Genomic DNA, 24,171 nt, shown 5'->3' on the forward strand with positions numbered 1-24,171 from the left:
TGTGTGTGTGTGTGTGTGTGTGTGTGTGTGTGTGTGCGTGTGTGTACTAGCACTGTCACAATCCTGTGTGTGTGTGTGTGTGTGTGTGTGTGTGTGTGTGTGTGTGTGTGTCAGAGAGGATGGCATGTCACTTCAGGCTGCCACTAGTACTCTATCTCAAAGCAGCAGGTTGAATTTATGGAAACTCTGGCTGTTTCTAGGGAATTTGCACTGCAACATCTTGGTACTGCTAGAGGGCTGTAACACCTGCTGTGCACAATACTACCGTCACACTGCAATGCTTATCAGAAGGGCTTTTGTGTCAGCATTTTCTAATATTTTAAGCCCATTTAAAGCAGATTGTTTTCCCATTTTGTTGCCTTTGACAGTGTAGCTTTGCACTGGAACATTGCCTCACAAAGAGGATCACATGTATATAGATCATTAGGTTTATCCTAGGATCTCCAAAGGCTTTATTATCATCTGTATTATTGTATAACTGAATATATATGATATAGGCCTTTGATGTACACCAAACCAGTACGTAATAGAAATGAAACAGACAGACTGGCATACCTCTGGGTAGTGTTTCAAAGATAGCCAAACAATTTTCAAGACCAGCAACTTTCAACTCTATAAAAATTGATCTGTTTGTCGTGAGACCAGACCCATTTAGGATCCCTCAGGCGTGAAATCTTTGTGAAATGGGTGTATCAATCAGAAAAAAAGAAAGGCAGAGAGAGAGAGTGAGTGAGAGAGAGAAAGAGAAATACCCCTTTAATTTAGTCATTGTCTCAGCTCGACAAAATCTCTCTCTGTAAGATAAGACCAAGACGGCTCAGCTTCTAAACCCTGCGCGGCCAGTGCCGTATCTCTCCTCATGACTGTCAATCTGACACTTTGTAGATACTGTATATGGCATGTAATAGAATAGATAGCGACACATGAAGTATCTATCTCCCTTCTATGAATACTACTTTACAAATACCTGCCTTTCCTATTACAATATGAATAAACAATAGTGGATCAGAACGACAGGTTAAATGTAGGCCAAATCAAAATGTCAGTACACGGTATTCCCGAGAGCGAGGACAAAGGTGGGAACAAAACCACTGCAGAATAATAAAATAGTGATGCTCTTTAAAAATAACAGTGAAGCCGTTGGTGTTGAAGTCATACAGAGTGAGTCGGCCATTGCTGCAGTGTTCTTTTCAAAAATGTTGAACACTGGAGCCAAACAATAAGATGTCCTGAGGACACTGGCCATGTTCCCTCTCCTCCTCTAATGAGAGCAAATGAACCATGTCCTCCTCAGATAGCCCCCCATCACCTGCAGCTCTGCCTCCTCATTCCATCTATCATCACTCCTTCTAAAAAGAAGAATAGAGAGAGAGAAAGAGAGAGAATGAACACTCCTGAGAATGAGTAGGGGGCAAAAAATATAATTGCTTTCTTTGGCTTTTTTTTTTACCGCAGTTCTTCATTTTCTTCTAAAGACACAACTCTCAATGAAGGGAGTTATCTAGAGCGAAACATCTGCGTATATACTGTCGTATTGTATGTGACACATTGTCTGAGTGTTTAGATTGATGCTTGAAGATGTGGTTTTCACGCATCACTCGTTTGTACGCTATCCTGTGAACGAAAAGCCATCAACTCTAAATAATGATTGTTTTTGAACAAAAAGAACCATGGTGCCATAGGAGCCACACATTGTATACTAGGCATGGTATGACAAAAGTTTCCATTGCATTTGGTCTCTTTCTCATAGCCATCATGCACACTTATCAGATCTGTGTCGTCCCATGAGAACTGGTTGAAAGCAGTGTCCCCCCGTTTCAGGAGGATCTGAACTGAAAACCCAATTACTCTAGCGTGACTGCTGGTTAAATTACCCTTGTCTGATAGGCTGCTGATCCATTATGCTGCTAATTGCCTGTCCTATCAGACCGAATAAAATATGCTATGGCGCTCCAGAGTGTGCATCATCAACCCAGATTAAGTAATTTCCCTGTGAATCATGTGGATAATGGAGGAGATGAATGAGATTGTGTGTGTGTGTGTGTGTGTGTGTGTGTGTGTGTGTGCGTGTGTGTGTGTGTGTGTGTGCGTGTGTGTGTGTGTGTGTGTGTATGTGTGTGTGTGCACGCGCGAACGAGCGAGTGGGACAAAACGCTTTGGGATTATTCACTTCTGTTCTGCTGGTTTGATAAAGTAGCCATAGCAATAGCTAGGCTGAGGGCTTCATTTATCTTAATGGTGGGAGCAGGGGAGGAGGGGAGGAAGGGAGGATGGGGGAGGACGGAGAAGTAGTAATGTAGGACCTCTTTGGACCCCTCCCTTGCTGCTCCCAATGCTACAACTGCTTTGGCTTGTCTGAAGATGGGTCTCTAATAGGGTTCATCCATTTGGACTGGCACACAGACTGCACACAGATATCCTTCTGTACAGTGTTTGTTTCGCCAAGCCTACTGTAAAGCTGCAAGGGAGAGAGAAATTACTGATCCATTCATACAGGTGATTACATTCGCCAATAACTGACCAAGAGAGCCTTAAATGCAGCATGCACTGGTTTTTCATGCATGCATACACATCCCTTAGCATATGGTCATGAAATCCAAACGAAGCATGGCCACATTTTCCCAGGTCTGGTCCATGTGAAGCAGAGGAGACTGTCATTACGCTGTTCAATGGAGCAGCAATATCGGAGGCTGCTAGGGACATTGGGTGCCTGAAAGCAGGCAGGCTTCTGGCTGGTTGGGCGGGGGGGGGGGGGGGGGGGGGGGCACTTGTGTGGAGGCACAAGCCCCCAGAGAAACAGGATCTGGGCTTTGAGGCAGCTGAGAGATAATAGGACCTTCTATAGTAGATAACTGGGCCTCATCCCTCCTCTCTGTAGCTCCTGTTTCACTTAAGACTGCAGGCAGGGCAGGGATGTCACTGGGAGCTCACAGAGCACAGAGAGAAACTATCAGTAATGGTTATGGTTTTTGTTTCAAAGCATGTTCTTCAAAAGGACTGAGTTCTCTCAAATGAGCCAGGAGTTCAATTGTTCCGGGGGCTTTTGATAAACAACTTGCAAAATTACACCACTCAAAGCACACTGGCAGAGCTGAACAGAAATTAAGTTTGAAAAGAAAAAGGAACAGAGAGATATTCACTACATTTACACTGCAAAAACACCAGGAACGGATTCACTTAATTCTTCTCAGACCTGAAAGACGTCAGCAGAGGGACTGTGAGATCTCAACATTATTTCTTTTCAGATTCAGAGGGGAATGTGGTTTTACTTAACAATGTTTTAACTACAGAACACAGTAGAACCCTGACAGCTACAGAACACTGGGCTAGACTGGTCAGAGAAGATTAGAATATTGATAACAATTTCTGATTTCCTTTCAGGAACAAACCGTCACACACTCTGGGGATACTTACAGCACTGTAGTAGCTAAATGAGGATTAACTAATGAAACCAAAGCTATACTACTGTACCAACAGGCCTGACAAGTCATCATCCCACCCATAGCTTTATTAGGGCCAGAACATCAACAAGATCAATTGATTTAAATGCAGCTAATAGTATACAGTTAATAGAACTCCTCTTAGGGAAATTAAAAGCAGCATCCAATAAAAGTGACTTTAATTCACTCAGATTTTTCTCCCGGCACTAATCCAGCTCCACGGCCTCGGTTCTCAGCCCCCTGACAGCCAATGAAATGAACCCTGGCAGCCGTTCATTATTAGCAAATGCACTTAACACAAAAACCTCAGACCGCAAAAAAACCCTCCACCTTGCCTGTCAAGTACAGTACTGGCTGTGCTCTCTGCTCTCGTGAGGGGTTGGCGGTGGGGGGGGGGGCTGGTGGAGGCTGGTGGAGGTAGATGATAGGCTCATTGTAATACACGGAATGGAATAAAGAATGGTACTGTATCAAACATTCTACAGTACATGGGTAAAAAAAATATATACAGTGCCTTTTCCGTCCCCAGTACTAAATCATGTTGTATTTTGTCTAAATTTGGACAAATACTAATTCCATTAGGTTTTTCCATGTATAGTCAATTGTTATTTATTATGAATACAATGATATGGGCTTCTAAGTTGTTGTTTTCTACATTTTAAAAGCTTTGGTTAAAGATGTAAATTGGATTTTGCATGGGATTTGGGATGTCCCCAGTGTTGTTCATTCAACTTCAATCCCAAAAATAACTATTAAAAACATATACATTTCCAAATATGTTATTATTATTTCATTTTCCTGATCAATATCTATTGAAATCAAATATAGTTTTTATCCATTTTTTAAATTATTTTGTACCAAAAATTAAGGTTTTGCTTACAATATTGCTTGTCCCTGCGATCACTGTCCACCCTGTTATGCTGTGTTAATGTCCCTTTTAAAAGAAAACCATATTTCTCAATCACATCACTCTCATGAGGTGACATCACATCAGTGGAGGGGATTTCAAATGTGGTAAGCTGTGTGATTTTCTACCTCTTTTACCATCTGATTTTGAGGTTTTTATCCAGTGAGTTTAATGTGGTTGACCATAACGTGTCCACCCTGTTATGCCTAAATATTGAGGAGATCAATCAAATTGAATCATTTCAAAAAAAGTATTTAGTGCAAATTAGATTCCTCATCAAGTATTCATGGTCATTCTAGGCATTATGCTAACACAGGCAGGCTAAAGGCTAACTTTAACTCAAAATGTCCACCCTGTTAGTGTCCACCCTGTTATGTGTCCACTCTGTTCTGGAGACACTCGCCCTATTCAACTACAGAGGGTATTCGAAATAAAATAAAATGTAGGTGCCTGAGCTCGACCACTATGTTTTTCAGCAAGCTAGATAAGTCCTTTATATAATAGAACATTCAAATATAGATAAATCAACAATTTATTTTTCACAAGTTATGAAGTCCAAATGGCACCGTATAAAACAAATGACCCACATATTTAATGGTAATTGTAGCAATTATGGGGCCACTGGCCATGTCAGAATATAAAAGCTGTGACTACTAAGGAGGAGTGCATACAGAGAACAATGAGACATCTTTCAGATGGGGCTACTCTGAACATTGTCCAATAGTTATGGACCTAGTATGGTCTTGATCTACAGTACACTGGCCATTTCTCTTTATCAGTCAAGAGATCCAAGGTAAGAGCATTAGATGTTCTAATACAATTACTGTACGTAATTCACCATGAATTAATTTGTATGGTTCACTATCGGGAGGCTGGTGAAGGTAGAACGGTATCAATGGAGGTAGGAATGCCATGGTATCAAAGTTTGATACACGTTGATGTTCCGTTATTCCATGTCATGCATTACAATGAGCCCGTCCTCCGATGTCGAAGTCTACACCGCAATCACGTTGAGTAGGCTCCATTCTTAACACAAAATGCGGAGCTTTAACGAACACCTTTCACAACATGATTGCAACTGGAACGTCCACTTATAGCAATCACTTTTCACTTTACAGATAAAGAAGATAAAGAATGGTTGTCGCTCTTCCATTAACACACAGACGTTCCTCTCTGCATTATTTCATTATTTTTAATGTAGCATTTATTCTACAGGAGAGATGCATCATCTCTTAATCAGGAACTGGATTGCACATTTTGCACATCTCTAGTCCAATCATGCAGTAAGTAACAGTGAGAGGAATGGAAAATAAAAAATACAAAGTGGAGGATAGTTTAAATAGAATGTAATCAAAATATCAGTACTGATCGATAGCTATCTCTACTTCTATCCCAAGTATACAGTAGGCTATGTGTATGGCTATGAGTGTGTTCTTGTCGTTGAGGAATAGAAGGAGGAGGATTTCGGAGATGCAGGGAATTGGCTTACAAATTACTCACCACTGTCACCAGGGACCAATTTGTAATCAGTGTTCAGGTTCAGCTCAGTGTGGAGGCTTCCCGCATCTTCAGCGATTATAAACCAAATACTAACATGTGTTAGACTAGGCTGCTCATCCCTTTCAGGATGGAAAACAACATTTCCAGTCTTAACAATTCTTCTTATTTCTCAAACTACCATTCAACTGACTCCCTCACAATCTCTCCCCAAACCTCGCTTTTTTCTTGTCTCTCTCTCTCTCTCTCTCTCTCTCTCTCTCTCTCTCTCTCTCTCTCTCTCTCTTATCATTGAGATTGGAATTCAGCTGCTGATATAGCCACTTTTTGAAACTCATCTCCATTTGAATTTGCCTAAATCTCGCTCTCTCTTGACTAAGACCTTGCTTTTAAATACCACAATCAATAATTAGAATCTGTAGGAACCAATTGGGGGAGAATGATTCGTGTCAAAGTATTTCTTAATCCAACTAAGAGGTCGGTGAAGAGCAGCTTTTCCAGACTTTAGACAAACAAACGGATCTGTTTAAAGGTCCTCTTGACAGGCATGGCTACTCATGATCAAAAGGCGTCATTAACATTTCAATCTGCCACCCAGGAGATAAGACAGCAGTCATTTTGCGATGGCCTATTGGTCAGATGTCTTGGAGAGCCTGTAATGATGGTGATATTTCACATTTGATCAGTATCTGTGTGCAATAACCCAGGAAAGCGAAACCCTTACCTTTCAAGTAATGAACATAGCTTGTTTTCTACCTCCACTTTTAGCAAATCTGTTCAAAAAGATTGATGGCCGGGTGATTCAAGTCTTTGCTTATGTGTGTGACCCTCCAACATCATAGCTCCTTTATATAGAGCCCAGTTATTGGGAGGCAGTATCCCTTCACAGTGGCTCGTTGATGGTCTGTGTAAGTGAGTTATAGAGCTATTTCCCTTCAGACGCCCAGATCACAGGCTCGTAATCATGGAGATGGAAACACGTCATAAATGGCAAAGAGAGAGAGAGGCAGAGGGACAGACAGAAAAAAAAGAGAGAGCGAGATAGTGAGAGATTCTTGTCCCTCACACTGCCCAGCCCAGCTCTGTGAGTAACATAGATATCATTTCACCCTGGCATCCATTTTCTCTCAATGGAATAATGATATGTCTCTGCAGCCCTGGTGACGAGGGAGTGTGTGTGTGTGTGTGTGTGTGTGTGTGTGTGTGTGTGAGAGAGAGAGAGAGCCGGGGGGGGGAGGTGGGTCAGATATAATGTCAGACAGTTTTTTTTTATTGATGTCTACAATTAGTAGCGAGGCATGGCTTTGAGCCATGAGGAGTAGGCTCATTCATATCACTCAGACAAGAACATTGTCTATAAGCAAGTATGAACTTCAATAACATTATCATTCGATGTTATGGCCAAGACACAAGAACCATTCCTTGGCACTGCGCAGTGGAACTGGATCACTGAGAACTAAGATGTCAACTTGATGTGCTGTGCCTCATGCGTTGTAAAGAGATAGAGGTTGGTGACAGACAAGACCATATCAATCCTCATCTCAGGTCAGTCACATGTGTGATAGCTGCCCGCCAGCTGTTTTCACTGGGCGGAAATCAATAACAGGATTGAATGATTGAACACAGCTTATTCAATTGACTTTTTCCATTTGAATGAGATTTACGCAGAAGCCTCAATTTCCTGTCTTGCTTTCTTTTGTTAAAGGTGAGGTGAGCAAAGAATGCCAATGATATAGAGGAGAACAGGGTCTGTTTTATCCAATACAACACTACACAGATGTAGTTTTTCATATTGAAAAACAACAACATTCACTCCAGTTGTTTTATACTGTATTGTAGCTATCCTGCATTCTCTTTGCTTGGGGTTCAAAGAAACTGCGAAGCCAAATCCAATGGTTTTCCTCGCCATCGACTTTGGCAACCAACCTTGTAAAATGCTTGTAGTCTGCTCTGAATGCTGTGGGCTATGCTTTTGAATTCTACCTTCCTCGAAGGAATCTCGTACTAGATTCTCCTAGAATCTCTGTACTACACAGTACATCAACAACAAACAAACAAACAACAAACAAAAAGAACACGGGTAAATGCCAAGCGAACCTTTCTGAGCCCTTGTACAGGACAGCTAACCTCTATGTATCTGTGTCACAGTAGATCTGTGGTCATCTGTATCACTACTGCCAGACCTGGAGGAGTTGGCCCTGTTGTTATCTGTACAGGGACAGCCTATTCTGTTGCCTTGAGATTCAACAGAAGATCAGCTACAATACCTGGACTTTGACTTTGAGCTCGAACAATATCGGCGCCATACGGACATCAAGACCCAAAGCTGAAAATAAACCATTGCCCATTATTAATACTGTGTATTCATTTCCAGCTTTTTAGGGGGGATCAGACCTACGGTACATCAGACATGTATTGGCCCCTCCATGGAAGGAAATGAGATTCAGCAGGTGGCATAGAGAAAGACTTTGACAGATTTAAGATGATCCCCAGGTATTAAACCCATCTCAGGACCTCACAAAGCCTCAGCGAAAACCTCATGCATTTGGGATCAGATATGTACTGTATTTCAGAAACGTTGCATCAAAGAAAAGCAATAAGAGCACTGAGGTGTGTTAATCACAGCATACACCGCGACTCTTTCATGTGTGTTGTATTTATAGTAGATTAGCTCGGGGATGTGTTGTGTCGAGAGGAGAATGGGAAAGAGGGAGTCGACGGAGGGAGTTTCTGAGGCTACAGTTTGGATAATTCACTGTGCTGCTCGGCTCCTCTCTTTTTCTCCCTCTCATTCTCCATGTCCCTCTGTCTCTCCCTTTCTTTCCAACTCCCCCTCCCTCTCCATTCCCCTGTCTTTCTCTACCCCCCCCTTTCTCTCTGGGTGTGCCATATTTTTAGGCGTGTTGTTCTGGCAGACCGCGGTGCTGCCGGCAGGAAACAGGCCCACAGTCCTCCCTCACATTCGGGGCACGTCATCACTCTAATGCAATCAAGACCAACCACCTGCACCGGCACAAACGTCCACTTAACAACAGAGCCTTTGTCTTACTGCACAAAGAAACCAGGGCTCGCTGCCCTAACACTTGGGCTGAATTTATACAACCGCCAACAGGTTTGCTCAGGCTTTGTGTGCGCTTTGCAGTGAGGGAGAGAGGGGAATGGTGTAGAGGGATGGACATATAGATAGGTATATGTGTTAGTAGCTCTATAACCTCAACAGGAGCAGTCTTAAGAGTAGGAAAAGACTGTGGGAAGTGAGTCTAGAGAGGTTTTGTGCGGAGAAGAGACAGGTCAATATGTTCGTTGAATGGCAAAGAATAGATCATGCTGGTCAGATGTTAAATATGTACAATACTATCTCAGTGGCCACTGTACCAAGTACTATATATTTTATTACTGGTAATTATATTTGAAGGTTTATCATATTTTACCCACATAGATCATTCCCCCGACTAGTTTTATGTTGGGAGAGATCATTTTACAAACTATAAAACATTGAAGTGCAAAGCACAGACTTAGAACCATGCATAAAACATGGCTCATATCACTCCTGCGTGGCATAAATCAATGCTTTTAGCTCGAACGGTTTCAATTCGTAATACATTTTTGCCCTTTCTGCATTAACAGGGGTGAAAACCATTTTATAAACCAAATCTGTTGGCTCACCAAGGCTGAGAAAACCCAAATGGGCTAGGGTGAGACTTTATCGTAATTTTCCATGACACCCGATAAGGGAAAAGCGAGGAGAAAGAGCTGCTCTCTGCGTTCAATAAAGCTCCTGTTCAGGGAAAAACATCAGCTATGCCTTTCTGTTTAGCCTGGGGGGAAAGTACCCACTGTTGAGGCTATCACTGAAAGGTCAGTCAGTCCTGAAAACTGATGAAATCTCTATCCTGCTTACACACTCAGTGCTGTTCAAATAGAGTTAGTTATCATCTTATACTGTATACAACATTACCACCTAGCAGGATGGATTGGATATTAACTTCAGGTCTATACAGAGTGTGAGTTTGACCTTTGGCAGTAAGAGTGAATATAGATGGGGATCTGACACTCCTTTGATGTCACAGTCCCAACCTGTGTTTCCACCACCTCCCCAGTGCTCTTTCTCTCCTTCCTTCAGCACACTGTGCCATTGTGAGGTTGATAACAGATCTGAGGTCAGTGCTGAATGGACACCAACCCACACATTACTGACCTATTGCTGTCTCAATGAACACAGTGTCAGAAAAGTCCCCTCCTCAAATACTGTACACTGCAGCGAATTGAGGTTCTGAGGTAAAGTGGTGCAAGTTACACTGAGTTTATTGTTTATTGAATCAGCATCGTTTTGAGTTTGTGTGGTCGATCTATATTAGGTTAAATGCTAAAAACGGTCATTAGCGCACCTGGTGATTTATGTGGAGATGTGCAGCTGTGAGATCAGATATCCTTTGAAAAACATTGACATGTCATACTTTCATATTGCTCCATGTAACCTTATTGAGTCCAGGCATTCCTAGTTCAGAGTTGGGGGTATGGCTACGTGAGACTATGCTCCATGCAACAGTGTCCTTTAAATGACAGCATCCAACACCTGAAGTGTACTCTATCTCTAGAAATCATTCTAAGAAAAAATAAATAATCGAATTCTAACTACCATTTCAGAGAACTGTGGATGCTTTGTGCATGCTTACTGTTCCTGTCAAACGCAGATCTCCACCTCAAGCAGCAAACCCAGATGAATGAACGGCTTTCAGCGGTATCACGGAGACCTGTCATCCTCTCCACCAACTCAACAACAACAGATCTCAGACTAAATTGTGGAGCCGAGCTGCCACCTCTTCCATAACCTCATGTTTATTCAGTCATTTTGTGTGTTGGGGCTGATGATGATGGGGCTAGTTGACAGCGACACTGTGCAGGCAGACAGCTCTGGTAATAAAGAGAAGGCCCTTGGCAAGGCGCTGGCGTGCTCCAGTGCCTGCTGGCTCTAGCTGAGTGTATTAGAAATGAGAGGAGTGGAGAGATATGAGCTGCTGAGTCAGCAGTCAGGTAAGTGGGAAGAGGGGGAACAGTGGGTGGTATAGATGGGAGCCTCCTGAGGTGAGGTCTAACTGGAGAACAGACCCAGAACAGCCCGGCTAGGCTATTCCTGATGGGCTGGGGGGTAGGAGAGAGATTATACAGCAGCTCTGACTGGCTTCATACATCATGGAGCTAATGGTGTTGGCTAGGACTCAAACTTATTGCGTTCATCTCTCTCTCTCTCTCTCTCTCTCTCTCTCTCCCTCTCTCTGTCTTTTTCCTCTCATTATCTCTCTCATTTTCTCTCTCTCGTTTTATCACATAATTACTTTTGGGCCTGTTCCCAAACTGCATTTGCTATATCTCTATTTCATATTTGGTGTCATCGTTTTACAACAGATTTACAGCAGAGCAATACTTTCACTCCTCGTTTTAGTTACACAAACATCTCTTTGATAAACAGAATGTTGTATTAATAGTGAGGTTTTAATGTTTTACAATCAACAGGATGTTTATAACAGCCTGCTCACGCAACATAAATCACACTGATGTTTTGATGACGAGTCCCCTAACTGCTTTGAGAAGGAGGTTAGGTTAACCTCATATGTTCCACTAACGTTCATGTTGATTTTGTAAGGGCACATCGGAAAGGAGGCTTCATAAACATCCATAAAGCTGACCAAAAGTGGGCTTATTTGATAACAAGGTCTTATTGGTTGAAATAAATTTGATAGTTTAGACAAACAGCCATGAGAGTAGTAATCAATTGATTCATACAAAAGTGAAAAAATATCAATATCCTCTGCTTTAGAATTGTCTGATTCTTGTGGTTTGCTGAGCAAAAATCGGATTAGATCAACCAGTCCACTCCAAGAAAACAACTCATCTCTCTTATACAGTAGGTGTACCTTTCGGTCAAGAACTGTATTTATAGCACTTGAAGCAAAAATAACAAACAACTTTCCACAGATCACTGTTATTTGGGCGGTGTGAGGGGGTCGTTGCATGTTACTATTACGGGATCTGAGCAGAGGCAATCGTCCCTGGGGAGGCCCAACTCAAAACCCACACTCTAAAATAAACACATACTGCTACCGAAATGATCTAAACAGAACTCTCATGCGTCTAACCCCAGGCTCATTAAAGTCATCCGCCCAGGGCTAATTATAGGATTAGAAGGGAGCCAACAGGCCAAACACTGAAACATGGCCTCTGGATGCTGCTGCACTCAATACAAGACAAACATTGCTCTCTTGTCCCTCCACTCAACATAACCCCATACACACACGGGCACACACACACACACACACACACACACAGACACACGCACACACACACACACACACACACACAGACACACACACACACACACACACACACACACACACTCACACCTCAGACTCTGTCTGGCCTGTGCCTGAACTAAAAACATAAGAGATCTGCAGCGTTTAGACCTGTGCAGTCAGTCACCCGGACTTATGGATAAACACAAGGTGGAGAAACCAGGAGACCAGGAGACAATCTTATGGCAGAAGCAGACTGACTGGGGCTGGAGTCTTTAGCCATAGCAGCTTATTATAGCTATGACTGGGATCTTAGGATCAGAGATGTTGACCCCCATAATTACCACCTACAGTAGGTACTATTTGAATGCTTTTACAATGCACCCTTCCAGCCCTTTCCATGAGGAAGCCTAATCACTGATCTGGCATGACTGGATAGGTGAAAGCGAGAGTTCGATAGGCAAACTCTAACTGATCCAGTCATGTCAGATTAGTCATTGCATTACATTAAATAAGTGCAAAAGAAAGAATATTCAAACAGGGCCATACTGTAGGCTTTCTATCTAAAAGAGCACCTACAGTAAGAGACCTGTCTCTTCCTTCATCGCTATTACTACGGAAAGGCCTTGGATGCACCACAAGGAGCAATAAATACCCTTTTATGTTGTCTGAATACTGCATGTAGAGACATCAATTATGCATGTTTATCAACATGATCATCCTTATTCAGCATGTGAACTGAGACAAATATGCTTCGCGCGAATACGTCTCCATCTCCGAAAGCTGTAAAATGCAATCAAGAAATATGTCAGCTTTGCTTTGAATATCACACAAAGATGATCATTGTAAACACAAAGTACATAGCCACGTTAAATGAGAGAAAGGGGGAAAATTATGGGAGAACCTGCAAATAAAAGAAACAATTGCTTTGCAGATTAAAAGCAATGAGCAGCTTGTGTTTTGGGAGAGTTTGGAAATCATACGTACTGTAGGTAATTACCATCTATCTTGTCTTCAATTAAACTGTGAATGCAGTCATTAAGCGGTTACTGCACTGCACTGCATTTGCACTGCATCAATGTGCATCACCCATCACATTTGTGTCCATGTTCTTTACAGCACTGGAGTGTGAACTCTACTCTACTGTAAATGTTGTACAGCCCTGGGATATGAACTCTACTCTACTGTGCATGTTGTACAGCCCTGGGATGTGAACCCTACTGAACTGGACACGAACCAGTAGAGGACCTGCAGAGGAATGGAACAAACAGAGGCATAAGAATCGGGGTGTGTGTCTTATTGGGGCCAACAGAGGGCAATGTTATCTGTAATATCCATTTAAATCAGATGCAGCACTGCTCAGTGAGGGAAATGAGTGTTATTCCATGGCCGTTGCAGGAGACCCTGGTCACGCCGAGGGCAAATTCATACAAATGCAACTCCTCAGACAATACATATGTAACATTCCGGGCGTGATGAGGACTTGAAGGAAATAGAGCGGAAAGGCCAACATGAGACCTCCCTGATAACACTATATAGAAATGTCAGCATTTTTCTTTCTCTGAAGCTTGAGGGTGACTTTCCCTTCTTAACTTTAAGATTTCCATTTCCATATACAGTGGTATTGTGAGATCTGTGCTGTAGATGATGCAATTCCCTACCAAACCCTCTTGATAATGTCCAAATCTAACCGCACATTTTTAACACTGGGGCTCGCAAAAGAATGTGTCAATAAAAAACGAATAAATGAGAAACTTTCCCAATTATAGTTTAGTTCGTTTCATCGGTTTTCCACCGACACCACAGCAGCATTGACCACCTCTGGCTAAGCCAAGCCTATTTATCCAGCCTCTATAGCAAATCGACACGTCAACCACTACTTTGATATCTTCTATCCTTATCTCTACCTAGACTATTTCACCATCCTCACTGATGCTGAGCTGAGAGACACCCTGGGATGTACAGCAGGACATATATCTATTCTCTCATACAGTGTTTACGACCTCTGCTGTAAGGTATCAGCTACCTCAGCCATCTGTAAGGATGCCCTGCTTGCGTTGTCATCTGAAAGGTCTAGGAGGGCATCTTATATCCAAAAACACTGGCTGGCTTGTCAGCTTAGTCAGCTGCAGATAACAGAGAGCAGTTTTTCACTTAGAGGGCATTCGTGGTTGCATGTTTTGTTTAATAAGACAGTGGGGAATTATTTCAGTAAACAGTGTGGATTGTTTCTCCACTTCAATCAATTGCAGTCATTCTATGTTCGTCTCTGGTACCACTGTCGATATCTGACAGCAAGTGAAGGCTTCTCGCATGGCAATGGTCAATATAGAAATGCACAAAGATATTGTTGATCCATTCTGAAGGTTCGAATTGCACAGGCCAGTGTTATGATGATCCACTGACCTATTGACTGCTATGATCATGCCTGCCTGGCTGAATGAACGACATCAATGCACATTCTTTCCTACTTGTATCACCTAAGGCAAGAAGGCAAGCTAGAATGACCAAGTGTAGATGATGCGAAACAAGTGGAGCATTGTCTCTGTGGTCTGTATTGTCATCAAACACCAAACGCAAGTCCTCCTATGAACCCTCTCTTTTGTTGTAATGGCATCTTTTAATTAGCCACTTCAATATGACCACCACCAACATGTTAAACCTGCTATTTAGTAGTAATCTGGTGCAATATGTCCTTTAGTAAGTGGGTCTACATTCCTTGTTATCTGTCTCACACAATAGGCAAAGGCAAAGTTTTCTAGGCATGTTATGTTTAGTGAGTCACTTGATACTTGTTAGACGATTCCCAGAAAAGCTCCTCTTGGTAAGACTGGAATAACACTATCATTTCTCACTCACTCACTTTACCTCGATGTTCCTCTCTCTCTCTCTCTCTCTCTCTCTCTCTCTCTCTCTCTCTCTCTCTCTCTCTCTCTCTCTCTCTCTCTCTCTCTCTCTCTGTCTCTCTTTCACACACAAACACACACACACACACACACACACACACACACACTCACATACATACACACACACACACACACACTCACACACACACACACACACACACGCACATACACACACACACACAGACACACACACTCACACACACACACACACACACACACACACACACACACACACACACACACACACACACACACACACACACAGAAATGATACTTCCCAGATTTGACCCATGCCAGGGTCAGTGGTCAACAGTGCAGTTTTCACACAATTTAGAGGATAGTTGCCAGTTAATAATGGAGTTCATTAATGTTCAATGTTCTGTTCCAGTAAATCCCAATATATCATCTAGCAATACCTGCTGTTATGCCTCTGTCTCCCACTGTCTCTACAGTCATGTTGGTTAGGTTATAACGTTTAATTATAATCTAATCTGAAAAGGTAATCATGGTGGGCGTGATTGGTCATGGGCGTACACACAGTTTATTACATCATCTTCTTATCAACAGTAACAATAATTGTCATAAAACACTATTCCTTCATTGGCTTTCTTGTTTCGTCCAATTAGCATACCACTACTTTTGCCGATAGGAAAATGGATGTAATGTCCATTGTTGTGGTATACTGGGTCTGGGTGAAAGGTCAAATGACACACCACAGCAGGGGAACTGTCATTGTGGATTCAATCAAACCTACTGTAAAGCCTAATGCAGTTCTGCATCGTTGTTTACAAATAATGCCCAAACCCACACATACGTAGTGGGAGTCAACCTGTTTTTTTGTGTTAACTGTAACTGATTAACAATGTAATCTTTCAATAAAGAGATACGAAAAGATGCCAATATCGTTTCATCTAAATGTGCATAAATAAATGCATATGCGCTGCAGTGAATATGGCCCATTGGGATGAGACGCCCTCTTCTTGCTCAGAGTGGATGTGCAGGGAGAGTCATTTCAAGCGGAATACAGTCAGGCACTTGAGCTTCAGATTGTTGCCGTCCTCTCTCTCCCCGACTGTGGGTGAAACTCAGCCAATCTGGACTCGGTGACGCTGCGCAAGGCTGGATCTAGACTCGCTTCATCGTAATATTTAACACACCCACCCCGATTCTCACATGCGAGAGACAGTGATTCTCTTTTCGCGCACTGACTGAGGTAGGCAACGCGCTGTACCTCCAAGAGCGAAATCAGAATCGACACCTTCTCCACTTCTTTTCTATCTTGGTTTATCGTGGCAACAAAGATAAATACTTTATCATATGTATCTTCATTTGACATCGGCAAAAGAAGAGAGCGCTGTCACTTGTCCTCCCTGGCAAGACCCATGCTTTTCCAGTGGCCAGTTGATCCACGAGTTGGACGGTTGAGCCGATGCGCGCCAGCGGACGCAGTGTGAGCGCTCACCGCTGATGGATCATTTATCGAACATTTTCAAGCGGCTTTCGGGACCCATCATCCACATCCACCTCCGAGATATCTCATGCTGTGTAAGTCGGGGCTGAAGAGCGAAAGGAGTGGAGAGAATGCAGCTTGCCCGAACCGGCCGTTGGTCTGAACCGTGTCGACCTGCTTTACCTGGGCGCATGCGGAGAATTGGGTTATTCTGAATCACGGAAAGAGACTCGCTTTAATCTGGAATTCTATGTATGTGGTTGGGAATACAAAGGCTAAAACACTGAAACCTTTACTCAAAACGGCAAGTGAAGATGGTCACTATGTGTTTAACGTGTATTTCTTTAAATTGGCATCCAGTGTAATAAACATAATCAGTGATGTAGTCAGCCTGTTCATATGCGTGCTGATCATTTGCAGTAAATACTCACGTCTGCTCAAACGGGGAACTATGAAAATGATACTCTTTCGCAAATTCCGGGTCTTGATTCTCATGGTGTTTTTAATCGCCTGCTCGATGCATATTATGATAGACTTGTTACCAAAGCTGGAGAGGCGCAGCAACAGCGGCTGTGCCTGCTCTCACACGCCGAGCGAGGAGCCCCAGAACTGGGCTAAACACCGAGTCAGGTCGGGAGCGGAGTCGGGCTGGCCTAACAAACACACTCTGCGAATCCTGCAGGACTTTAGCAACGAGCCCAACTCCAACATCTCCTCACACTCACTTGAAAAGAATCCCACTGTTGTTGTGGACAAAACAGAGGGTTTTAAAAGACTTGAACATTACGCGCAGAATGGTGACAAGAAGCGACAGTTCATCCAGGACACTATAGTCACCAAAAATGTGCCTGCCAAGGGTTCAAGGTTGCTGGCACTGTTTGACCACCCATTATACAAGAGAACCTTACCGACTCTGACAGACGAGGACACCCTGTTCAACGTCAACACGGACATCAGATTTGACCCCAAAGCGGCAGAAAACCAAGAATGGTAAAAATTAATTTTGGCTGAACCTACTCACAATTGAAGTGAAATAGCTTCAAATTAAATCTGCTATTCATAGAATCAACTGAAGACAGAAAATAACAAACAGCAATTTTCAGCTTGTTATTGCATCTAAATAAATACATGTTGTTTTTACATAAGTCTAGGATTAGATATTGTAAATGCATTGTCATGTATCCTTGCAAATTAACGTTCCGTTACTGTTATATCAGACATGCATACATATTGTAGTTGTTGCTACTAGGTGTGATCTTTGCACATTTTGATTGACTTTCACCCACTCAGTGACACAGCCTTTCTCCATCCAAATCTATTCAATGTCAATGTCTCAACCCAGTGTAATATTGATCATCTCTTCACACACTTTCCAGGCATGGAGAAGGCAATGTGGAGGAGTATACTCCAACAGGAGAGCTCACGGCTGAGTCCTACCCCAACTGGCTCCGGTTCCACATAGGGATTAATCGATATGAACTGTACTCCAGGCACAACCCAGTCATCGATGCTCTGCTGAAGGATCTGGTCTCCCAAAGAATCACCAGTGTCGGTAAGTCTGAGGAGAAGACAGCTTCTCTGCTCTCCACACACAGTGAAATGACTGGATATAGGGCGGATGCAGCTTTGGCAGTCTGGCCCATTACATGCTGCCCCTGTACAGTAATTGCAGTGCTATATTCTGAGAAGCCCTGATTTAAACACCAATTGAGACTAGCAATTGTTATTGTCTGTGCTTTGCTTTATTTGTAGGTGGTGGTGCTTCAACAATCAAACCTGTTTTTGCAAAATAACTATTTAACAACAGCTCACTCATACACAGCATGGATATACAATAATATACTTCATGTAAATTTGTAATCCATTTCCTAGTTGATGGATTACACTATTTCCTTACAAGGAAACAATACAGATTTTGAACAATAGCAGGGAAATAAGTACATGGGGTTTTGGGTAGGGCTTTTGGCTTGGTTATGTGATGTCAACAGTGAAGTATTGAGGCATTGTCATTTTCTTTTGAACCTCTCACCTGTCTTTCTGCTTATACAGTAGTGCTGCTGACAACCTCATCTAAACCGAATCTACTTGAAATAGATGATGAATGATTCTTTGATATATATACTTCATGAAAAAAGAAACATAGAATAATGGATTTAATCAGTGCTGCCCCTCTTCCTGACAGAATAAAGCATTACAGTACAGGCAATTGTCCACCAAAAACATAGTTGAATCGATCGGATGAGGTGCACAGGTCTAGTGGCTCCTCTGTCACTGTTGCTGCCAATTTGTCTCTCAGTGTCTTTTTTTGTTTGTCTCTCTTTAAAAAAAAATTTACTCTTTTAAAATTAGAATTTCAGTTTTTGATTTTTTATTATTTCCTGCTCAGGAGGAGAGAGAGAGAGTGACCGAGAGGGGGAGTGAGCAGACAGAGAGAGAGAGAAGAAAGAGAGAAGAAAGAGAGAAAAGAAAGAGACAGAAGAGGGAGAGAGAGAGAGAGAGAGAGAGAGAGAGAGAGAGAGGAAAGAGAAAGAGAGAGAAGAGGGAGAGAGAGAGAGCATTGCGATTTCACAATGCTGCAGGTGTACCCTCCTTTGGGGGAAAGCCATTCGATTAAAGATAAGCTCATAGTAGATTCCCCATACTCCATAATGTGTTTCAGTATGAACATGGTATCTGGTATTTGGTTTCTGTTGGTAAGAGGAAGTGATTGAAATGGTTATAGATAGGCATTACAGCAGGAAAAGAGATTATCTTACTAGGGAGTAGGGACACAGTTGGACCTACACAGATGATCAACCAATGATACATAATGTAAACTGTTAACTGTACTAATCAACAGTTGTCTGACCATAAGGATAGAAGCTTTTTCTGTTCATAGGCTTGTCAGTGAATGTGTGTCGTTGACAGTTTGCCTGTTTTTTTTGCCTGTTTTTTTAACAGCTATGAAATCTGGAGGCACTCAACTGAAGCTGATAATGACATTCCAGAACTATGGACAGGCCCTGTTCAAACCCATGAAGTAAGTAGATGCTGTATGCTAACGCTAATCACACAGTAACACTTGTCATGCAATCATCCATTACATGCTGTCCTGTACATGAGCTTGGCCTGTACAAATATTGAAACATGCCTAAATCTGCCCTGTCATTCCAATGGGTAAAAAAAACCCACCCTGGTGGATAACGGATAATGGGAAATATGCATTCAACCTTTATTTATCCAGGTTGCCATTTTTAAATGATATTCCCGTAGAGACATGGTCCTCTGTCGTAATCCTTGGTGGATTGGTGGATTTAAATGTCGCTCCTTTTGTTATCATAATGGTAATTTAATTCGGGGTTAATCATTTCCACCCTGCATTTTGTAGGGCCTTCATGTCATTGTGAAGAGCTGGGTTAAGCCCATTGGTGATAGGTAGGAGGATGGCTATGCAGGGGTTGTCGTAATTACTCCTCCAGTGCCTCCACATGAATTCAAGCTAGACGCAACAAGCCTGAAATCATTCTGAGAGGCTGATGATAGCACAGCTGCAGAATGGGCTCAGGAGCAGAGCAGCAATATTGAAATACAATCAAAATCCTACCGATTATCTCACTGCATCTTGAATTTAAACAGACGTATGAAACGATTTCCGATTGAAAACCTGGGGTGATGTTTTTGGAATTAAATCCATTTCACGTCATGGGCTGTCATCTGATCCAGTATAAACCCTGATGTTCCCTAATCTTAACACAGGAGGGGTGGAAGGATTTGTGTGAGAGGTTCTTTTTTGCTCTCTGTCTTGATACACACACACACACACACACACACACACACACACACACACACACACACAGCACCCCTCTTACCCCACCAACCCACCTCTTCCTCCTCAATCTGCCGCTATGTTTCCACATGGTGCATCAAAGAGACACAGGGCTGTAACATCAAAGGTTGCCCAGGCAGTGCTCCTCTGCTCCACTCAGCTCAAATGCAAATGCATGCAAGCGTCTGGGTAACGATTGCGCTTCAGCGTAACCATCGGCTGCTGTACCAGTAAACCCGGCTCGCTGTCGACTAGCACAGAGGAGAAATCCAATAATGCTGGTCTGTATTGATCGTGTGGCTCTCCTCTCTTCTCCTGAGATAGAGGTGATGTCCCTGCTGGCCAGTGTTTTTCTATACCCTGGATATGCTTCTTTAAGTGCAGCCCCAATACAGTAAGTCCACCCTGGTGCTGTACAATATGGGATTGGTTTGTATAGGAGACAGTGACAAAGGTCAATGCTGCGGTTCAAAGACATGATATTAAAACCTGGATTCAACTTGATGTTCACCCGCCCATAAATAAATAACCCTTATCCCTGTGTGTATTGTTGTTGCCCAGGAAGAGGCTTATGTGATCCGTCGGTGGATACCGTATCCCCCCATCGTGATGCAATAGATGCTTTTTATTTCCTCTGAGACTCAGCCTCACAATGGTAATCTCATAGCTTTAGAGATGTTGCAGACCTGAAATCGTTATGCAACACAGACACCATCCAAGTCCCAACACGTGTGCTTATTGTGTGAAATAGGCTCAGTGTGACGATACAGTGCATCCCAGATATGGGCCTTGTCATGTTTGCCTTGCAAATGATCTATCCTCCCTCCCATTTTGTTGCTCAACGAGGGAGATAGATCCCGCCTAGGTAGTCGAGTCAGAGACTCGGGGGATTGGCACGGTGTGAACACCGCCTGTGTTGTGATCATTATTCTGACAACGCCTGAATGAGGAATGTGATCGTCATATGTACAGTCAAATTAGTCCCTAGGCCCAGACATGATGAAGTGGAATGAGAGGTGGGGGTGGCAATTGATATAATGACAGCTTCCATCGTTCCCAGTTAATTGCAGTGCTTGTCAATCACTGCCAGTCACATGTAGATCAGACAAATATGCCCAGATGAGATTACTAACGTCACCCTTCCCTTCCCAGTCATTAACATGCAGGCTGATTGTAATTCCCATTACTTGACAATTGTTGATTGACAGTAAGAGAAGAGAGTAGAATGCAATATGTTAGCATATTTGTGTCAATACCTGTATATCGGCAGCGCAAACTTTGGCCCTCTAGAAATATCTGTATTTATTGGGAAACATTGAATCAAATTGGGCCCCATATCAAACTACATCAGCCCCTGAGGAAATATATTGCGATAGAAAAGCGGTGAGAACAAGACAAGTCTGGACAAATGCTCTCATATAGAGTATGCATTTAACAGCTGCGTGCCTCTGAGAACAATAGAATGGTAGGACAACAAGAGGAGAAGAGAGGAAGACAATACAGGAATTGTTCCGGTGATAATGTATTGTTGTGATTCTGTTTTCTCAAGCCTGGAGAGAGACGTCAAACAAACAAGAAGCTTTTACATTCCCCGCACATACCCTCTGTGTTTCTACAGTCTGATGTGATTCATAAGGTCCTCTCCGCTGTGCTGTGACTTTGACTCTGGCAATAAAGAGATGACTGGCCTCAGGACAACTCATTCAAAACGGAGATGAGTGTGGCACAGTTTTGCAATGGGGGAAACTCACAGCATTATTATTATAGTGATGAGAGAGAGGTGGGTGGAGGACGTTGAAGTTAACACCCAAACCACTGATCCAGGGTCAGATTTATTTTTTCTTATCAGATTAGTTTTTCAAGGATCAAAGTAGTTTAATCTGGATTTCTAGATCTGTGGTTAAGAGGCATCTTCTAACTGCAGTGTCTTTGAGCGCTGATTAGCATTATGGGACTTCCTGTCATGTGATGTCACACTCCTGAAAGCTCTGTTCTCTGACCACAGATGACCTCAGCTGACCCTCTCCCCATTACTAACCATGAACATGAGGATGAAAAACACAAAACTGACTTTAGATCTAGGGGCAACATAGTTTTATCTGCTCTGATCAGCTGACGGTGGCAGCTCCCAGCTTGCCTTGGAGGAGGAAAAAGTCTGAGAGGAAAAAGCTGAAAATGTTATCAATAATTAGGACCATGGTGAAATCATGTGACTCAGCAGTTTTGGCCCAACTCTTGTTGGCAAATGACCCCCTAATGTTTTGACAATGTGCCTAAGAAGTTAATAAGGTCCTCTGGTATGGTTCAGTTCACCAAAGTGAATGTTGAAAGAAATTAAAATACACACACACATACACACACACACACTCTCTCTCTCACAGCACATACTGTACTCTCACAGTTACACACATACAGGCAGACGACTCCACACGAGATCATATTTAGCCCTCGGGCACAGTAATCTGACCTCTTTACTTTCTGCCTACAGTAACTCTCTCTAACTAGACCTGCAGCCTACTGTATGGCCTGGCAGTATGATATACTGTAGAGAGCCAGTTCACAGTCAGTGTCCTATTGATGTTACAGTGTGGCCTCTGCACTGTCCTCGTTAATGAGGAATACAACAGTGAGGTTGTGGTCCAGATTTGAGTTTGAGCTAGTCTGGTGTTTGACTGTTTGCTGTTCTAGCTGTTGTTGCTGTTTGTGCTAGGCATCCAGAGATATAGTAATTCTGCATTCTGCTTCTAATCTCAATGATGTCAGTTTCAAGTGGGTTGAGTGTGTTTTGTTTGTTAGATTACCGTAATTGAATGTTATACACTGTGAATGCAGTATATATTTATTGGATGTTATTTTTAAAATGTGCTTTTTGGGGGTTGTTTACCGTGTGAGAGCAACTGCAATGTCTTGTATGGCATGGGTTGATTTTTATACACTGTGATTTGCAACGGACTCTTTCTTTGAATGTAGTATATATTTATTGAATGTTATTTAAAAAAAATAACTAAATAAATAACTAAATAAGCTAAAAAAATCTTTAGCTAGTGTTTTTTAGGGGGTTGTTTACCATAATGACAACTGCAGTGTCTTCTATGGCAAGCCTGTACTGCTCTGCAACGCTGGGTGTCCTTGTAAATGAGCACTTCTCAACCAGAGTGGCTCACCACCCCAGACCATGTTGGACAAGCTGTGTTCCAAACTGTCACTTTATTTTTAGCTGCGAGAGAAAAACAGTGTTTTTGTGTGTGTGTGTGTGTGTGTGTGTGTGTGTGTGTGTGCTACATTCAATAACTTTACTTTGAAATATTAGATAACATCTCCAAAATCCCCCTTCAGGTGGATGTTATCAGTTCTAATGTTGTACTAAAGGAATGTTATACTATGAAGAAGTGACAGGCTAGAACATAATTAGCATTTCAAAGCCTTTACTTAATTCCTTTTCTGTGTGTGTGTGTGTGTGTGTGTGTGTGTGTGTGTGTGTGTGTGTGTGTGTGTGTGTGTGTGTGTGTGTGCGCGTGCGTGCGTGCGTGTGTAACTTACCCTGAAATTTCTCTGCAGTCTAGAGGCATGTTGTTTATGGCACAAAATATATCGCAATCACATAAATTCATTCTTAAACATTGTTCCTCAGCAGCAAACAGGTTACTTACTCCCTTTTAGTATCACAAATGTTCTCTTGGTTCTCTCGAAAGAAAGAGTCTTTCTAACAGTAGCCTATTGTGTGACAATGTCAGTTGACATCAACTGTCACCTTGTCTGGTGGCATTGAGGGAGCCATCCCTCAAAGGCAGGCAGTAATATTGGAGATAGCCGCTCCGCATGGCTCATCTGCCCTGGCCATCTGGCATTGATTCATCTGGCCTGCCTGGTCCTGCC

General features: G+C 42.6%; 1 protein-coding gene across 1 annotated transcript in view; it reads left to right on the forward strand.

Moving 5' to 3' along the window:
* The first annotated feature begins 16,629 nt into the window (after positions 1 to 16,629).
* fam20cb (FAM20C golgi associated secretory pathway kinase b) overlaps positions 16,630 to 24,171 on the forward strand; it is a 35,579-nt gene continuing 28,037 nt past the window's right edge. Inside the window, exons 1-3 of the mRNA XM_080542620.1 lie at positions 16,630 to 17,480; positions 17,867 to 18,042; positions 19,431 to 19,509. Of these exons, the coding sequence (XP_080398746.1) occupies positions 16,741 to 17,480; positions 17,867 to 18,042; positions 19,431 to 19,509 (995 nt within the window). The 5' untranslated portion in view covers positions 16,630 to 16,740. The remainder of the gene's footprint in view (positions 17,481 to 17,866; positions 18,043 to 19,430; positions 19,510 to 24,171) is intronic.

Source organism: Nansenia antarctica (assembly GCF_963989245.1).
Source record: "Nansenia antarctica genome assembly, chromosome: 11".
In the NCBI taxonomy this organism is placed as follows: domain Eukaryota; kingdom Metazoa; phylum Chordata; class Actinopteri; order Argentiniformes; family Microstomatidae; genus Nansenia; species Nansenia antarctica.